At 25.4% G+C, this 5,979-nt stretch overlaps 2 protein-coding genes across 2 annotated transcripts; one reads left to right on the top strand and one right to left on the bottom strand.

The window, feature by feature from the left end:
* Nucleotides 1–1,165: 1,165 nt before the first annotated feature.
* Nucleotides 1,166–4,317, bottom strand: LOC122854189 (probable peroxisomal acyl-coenzyme A oxidase 1). Its single transcript, XM_044154636.1, has 3 exons — nucleotides 3,863–4,317; nucleotides 3,230–3,389; nucleotides 1,166–3,154 (listed from the first exon to the last, which is right to left on the bottom strand). The coding sequence occupies exons 1-3, from the start codon at nucleotides 3,999–4,001 to the stop codon at nucleotides 1,426–1,428; spliced, it is 2,028 nt and encodes a 675-aa protein (XP_044010571.1). The 5' UTR covers nucleotides 4,002–4,317; the 3' UTR covers nucleotides 1,166–1,425.
* Nucleotides 4,318–4,792: 475 nt separating this feature from the next.
* LOC122854188 (60S ribosomal protein L19) lies at nucleotides 4,793–5,922 on the top strand. The gene is made up of 3 exons (XM_044154635.1): nucleotides 4,793–4,857; nucleotides 5,186–5,456; nucleotides 5,539–5,922. Exons 1-3 carry the CDS (start codon nucleotides 4,853–4,855, stop codon nucleotides 5,863–5,865), a joined length of 603 nt encoding a protein of 200 aa, XP_044010570.1. The 5' UTR covers nucleotides 4,793–4,852; the 3' UTR covers nucleotides 5,866–5,922.
* The last annotated feature ends 57 nt before the right edge of the window (nucleotides 5,923–5,979 follow it).

Here is a 5,979-nt window from a genome sequence, read left to right as displayed (position 1 = left end):
GTAAATTTAATAAATTATATAATAAATAATTCAAATGGTAAATTAAACAATAAAATATCACGCCGATACTGCCATATATAAATTAAGAATTCTGGTAGAAAAAAATGAAATTTGTCTCACGAGTCCGCCTTAAATTAATAAAAACAAAATTCATTATTTATTTATTGTTTTTTATTTATTTATTTATTTTTTTTTATTCCAGACATTCCGATGGATTTATAAATTTCATTTGTTGTTAAATTATATACACATTTTTACGTAAAAATATTTATAAATAAATAAAACAAAAGCTTTTAATTTATTTATTAAATACCAGATTTACTTTATTTATTATTTTATTTAAATAAAATTGAAATTTGTTTAACGCACATCTGATAAACAACCCAATAATTTTTTTTCCCTTCAAATTCAAATAATAAAGTTCAAGACTCGATAAATAAATTAAAATTTTTTATAAGCACATTCTCAAATTGCTATTTTTAATTTTGATTATAATAAAGAAAAAAAAATTTAAATTATTATTATTAAACGACCAGAAGGTGATGAAAAATGAATAAAAAAATTTTTCATCATAATTGTAATTAAAAATATAATATAATATACAAGTTTGAAATAAAATTACTAATTGTCCAACAATGTTAAAAAAAAAAAAAACAATTATAATTATTGACAAATTAATTAATTGTTTATAAATATATATATATGAAAAAATATGAAAAAAAAAGTATTGTCGTCTTTGCCACTAAAAAAAATATATATATATTCTGTCGCTCGATCATTTTAATATAAACTAATAATTTAAAAATAACTAATAATAATAATAAATGAAACAACAGTCTAAATAATAAATTAGCTGTAATAAAATAATATTTTATAAGAGGGTGTATTCAGTACTAATTACCATAGCAATGAAATTTAAAAATAGAAATTTGTTTGATGAATTAAATAATATTACAATTCATCAGTCTTTCTTTAAATTATATTATTTAATTCAATTATAAGGACGAATTAATTGATTATCAATTAGCAAAGCCCCCCAATTTTCATTTATTTTTTTTTTTTCTAAATTATTTACTGCTATTATTACCATTAAGTTAATAATTTAAAAAAAAAAAAAAAATTACACTATATTGTATGTTGTTCTGATTTTGTAAATAAACAATTATTGTATAAGATAATAATTTAAATTTATTTATTTAATTATCTAAATATATAATACCCAAGACATAATATTTTCTTTTTTTTTTTTAATACAACATATTTATAAACTATCTAAATATATCAACAATATTTATTTAAAAAAATTTTAAAATAAACAATTTAGAGTAGAGTACAAAAGTAAGTAAATTGTTTCTATAAAAAATTTTCAATTGACATTATTAATAATTAATAGCTTGACTAAGCTAGTAAAATTATATAAATTTATTAAAGACGACTTTTCATAAGTGGCTTTAAATATAAATGGAATGATTTGTTGACACTCTCTTGATTGAGTGGACTTTTCATAGCTTCTTCATATAATCTTTCATAAACATTACCATCCCAAGCACCAAGTGTTGAACCAAGTATTTCATCTCTAATATCAAAACCATCAACAATACCAACAGCATTTGGTCTAATTGCTGCTAATAATTCTTCAAGACGTTTTTGTAATACCGGCACATCATCTGATTTAAGACATGAAAATCTTAAAAAATCACCAACTCTTTGAAGAACCCAATAGACAGCATAAAGTTCTGATAATTGTGACAACACAATAAATAATTCATTTGATATTTTGCCATGTTTTGATTTGACCCAATCAATAAAACGTGTTATTAAAAATGCACGACAATGAGCTTCAGCAGCTTGTGTTAATTCAATACTCGTTTGATTCCATGCATCTTCACTTGATGTACCATTTTTAATTCTATCATCCATATGTTTTGTTGCTATTTTAATTTTACCAGTAGCAACAGCTTGATGAGCAATAATCATACATGTCAATGTGTTTTTCCATATTTTCTTTTTTGTTTTTTGTTGTGATATTTGTGATAAATATTGTACAGTTGGTGGTAATAATTTACCAGTAGCTGATTGTTTCCATACTTTAACAAGATAACGTGCTGTTTGTAATAGCAATACAGTATTTTCACCTTCATATGTGCAAACAGCTGTGACAAGTCCATACGTTGCTGGTAAATTACTTGAATCCATATAACCATGACCACCACAAGCTAAACGTAGCTGTTCAACTCCACTGGCTGCATCTGATGATGCAACTGCTTTTAAACAACATGACAATGCATGAAGTTCTGGTAATCTTTCTAATGCACCTTCATTCAATTCAACTGATACTTTATTATACATATCCCATATTGCTGTTGATGCCAGTAGAATAGCAAAACTTGTTGCTAAATTAGGAAATAATTTATATTGTTGTGTTACAAAATCAATTATTTGACATTCACCTTGATTTGTATTAATTTGACTTTGTCGTCTAATTGCACTGTATCTTATTGCAATTGTAACAGCTTTTGATAAATATCTTGATAAATCTTTAACTATAACAACTCTAACAAACATCATTGTTCCATATGTTAATTTATCGGTTGCTGGTTTAACATATGTACCATCTTCAAGTACTTGTGAATTTTTCATCAACATATTTTCACGTGGTATCCTAACATTATCAAAACCAAGAAAACCATTATTTGTTGCATTCATACCAAGTTTTGCTCCAATTTCACCAATTTTAATACCATCAAGTGGTTCATGAGTTTCTTCATCACGTAATTGTACAATAAATGGATGTATACCTTTACATTCACCTTTAGTATATAATTGTGCAACAACAACAGCATAATTAACTGTTTGTCCTAATCCACCAGGCCACCATTTGTATGATGTTCTTGTTGGACTATTTAATATAAATTCTTTTGTTTTTGGATCATATGTTGATGTTGTTTCAAGGCCTCTTATAAATGTTCCATGTCCAAGTTCAGTTTGTGCATATGTACCAATAATATTACAAGACCATGCACGTGGCATCCAGTATCCTTGTTGTTCAGATGAACCTTGTCCCATTATTGTTGGTATAAACATAACATAATGCAGAGTCAATGGATTACCATCTTTTAATATTGCTGAGCCCAATGAACCACCCAATAATTGTCTAAAAATATTATTAAATTAAATTCAATTCATTATTTTACATTTAAAAAAAAAAAAATAGATGAAAAATACTAACGAGTACATGTCCATATCTCCTTTTCCAATTTCTTGTAAATGATTAATTTTTTGCAATACCAAACATCCTTTTCTAACAGCATCCTCATAAATTTCTTTGTGACTTTTATATACTGCTGGTATTTCATCTTTCAACTCTGGATCACTTAGAAAATATTCCTCTGTAATAAATAAATTAATATTTATTTTTAATATCAAGCAAAAAAAAAAAAAAACTGGTTTCATTAATTTTTTTTTTTTTTTTATTCTCTTGTCCTTTGGACATGATGATTATTACATTTTTTTATTTTTTTATTTATGGCCTTGAGAATGTGCGAATAACAGTTGATTTCTCAGTTGAATTAATCAACTTTCTCAATGCTTAATTTTTTTGCAATATCATTTATCAATTTTACAATATTTAAATGATCTTATCAATTTGATTGATTTTTAAAAACTCATTCTTCAAAAAAATTATTTATCATTGAGCTGTGTTATCATGCTAAATTTATTTATAAAAATTTATTATTTAATTGGAGTAAAAAAAACTTTGCATGATAAAATTAATACATTTAAAATTATAGAGTAAATAAATTAATAAATAATTTTAATTGGATAAATAAGATAAGATGTAGGTATAATTAAATTTTGTTACCTCGTGAACGACGAATTTTTGTTTTTTCAGGACTACCATCAAGAAGATGAGTCAATTCAGTTGGATCAAAATTACATTGTTCTCTTTCTCGTAGCAAATCATTGTTGATTGTTTTTTTGTTTTGGATTGTTGTCTCCATGTTAACAGATGATGGTGCAATTTAAAGATGTTGAAGTGTTTACAAACAATCTAAATTTAATCTTACAACTTTCACTTTGTTTTGCTTGAGTGGTTTTATTTGTTTGCTCAATTTAAAGTGTTTCAAAATAATATTATAAATATTTGTTTATTATTTATTTATCCACTGACGCAGCTGACGAGGACGACGAATGACACACTGAGCTCAGAAGTCAGCTTTTTTACATTTTTAACACACCACTTTGCTTATACTAGGAAATAGAAATAGTAGATTAACGTTGTTTTTTTTTTTTGTTGTTCTGTTACTCGCTCTCTTTACAATTCCCCTTCTCTTTTTAACTCTTTTTTTTTTTTTAAAGAAAATATCTCTATTATCGACTAATAATTATTTATTTTTTACATATTTTTTAATTGTTAATTAATAATAGACCTTGTCAATCAAATAAATTAAACGTTCAATTTATTAAATTATATAATAATATTTAATTAGCTATAATAAACTTTTTTTGTTGAAATTTTTTAATTGTTTTATAAAAACGAAAAATTTATATTTTTTTATGATTAAAATAATTTTATATTGCAGTTTTTAATATCTAGTTTTATGTTATTTACATAAAATTACATAATTTTTATTTTTCTAATAATTATTTTATTTAGAGCAAAAAAAAAAAATTAATTATACGAATGAATATTTGAAAAAAACCGCCAAACGCCATTTTTTCAATCAACTCTATTTTTTAGTTAAGGGACTTAACCGCTGGAGGTAAAAAGTGGTATTAGTCGAAATCGACAATCGTCATTTTATCTTTTGTCCTTACTTTTTTTTCTTCTTTTACGTCGAGGGATTGTAACATGAGGTATACAGTCGCAATTATTATTAAAAAAAATAATTAAATAATTATATTAACTGTGTTGTGTTAATAATAAATAAATTAATTAATTAAAAAGTGAATTAATGCATTAATTGATAAATATTATATGAAATAACAGTGATTAATAATTGGAAAAGTGTTAAAATAATTTCGTGTGACCCCAGCCACATGGTGAAATTAACCTAACAATTGCTTTGTCATTATTAAATTATTATTCACTGTTTTTTTTTATAATAATAATATGAATTGATTGATAAATTTTTTTTGTAATTAAACTGATTAATTAACATGTATGATAATTTTAATGTTACAGTTCTCTCAAGTTGCAAAAAAGGCTAGCAGCCGATGTGCTGAAATGCGGTCGCAAAAAGGTCTGGTTGGATCCAAATGAAACCAATGAAATTGGAAATACCAATTCACGTCAAAATATTCGTAAATTGGTAAAAGATGGTTTGATCATCAAAAAACCAGTTGCTGTACACAGCAGAGCTAGAGTACGCAAAAATACTGAGGCTAGACGTAAGGGTCGTCACAGTGGTTTTGGTAAAAGAAAGGGTACAGCAAATGCTCGTACACCACAAAAGGTGTGTATCAATTATCATCATTAAATATAAAATTTTCTAAATGATCATCATCACTAATTGATTGTGTTAATTTCTATTTCAGGACTTGTGGGTTGATCGCATGAGAGTACTTCGTCGTCTCTTGAAAAGATACCGTGAGACTAAAAAAATTGATAGACATCTTTATCATACTCTTTACATGAAGGCCAAGGGTAATGTCTTCAAAAACAAACGTGTTCTTATGGAATTTATCCACAAGAAAAAAGCTGAAAAAGCCAGAGCAGAGATGCTTTCTGATCAAGCTGAAGCTCGTCGTACTAAAGTACGTGAAGCTCGTAAACGTCGTGCAGACAGAATTACACAAAAGAAACAAGAACTTCTCCAAACATACCAACGTGAAGATGAAGCAGCTGCAGCACAAAAAAAATAATTGTATCTAACGTTCAATGATCGTCATAAATAATAAAAAAAAAAGAAACAAAAATATTATATCTTTATTTATTTGTTTAATCCTGTTGATATTATTATTATTTTACATATTTTA

The sequence above is a fragment of the Aphidius gifuensis genome, linkage group LG4, assembly GCF_014905175.1.
Source record: "Aphidius gifuensis isolate YNYX2018 linkage group LG4, ASM1490517v1, whole genome shotgun sequence".
NCBI classification, from domain to species: domain Eukaryota; kingdom Metazoa; phylum Arthropoda; class Insecta; order Hymenoptera; family Braconidae; genus Aphidius; species Aphidius gifuensis.
The sequence above is the reverse complement of the archived record's forward strand: the minus strand, read 5'-3'. Positions and strand labels throughout refer to the sequence as shown.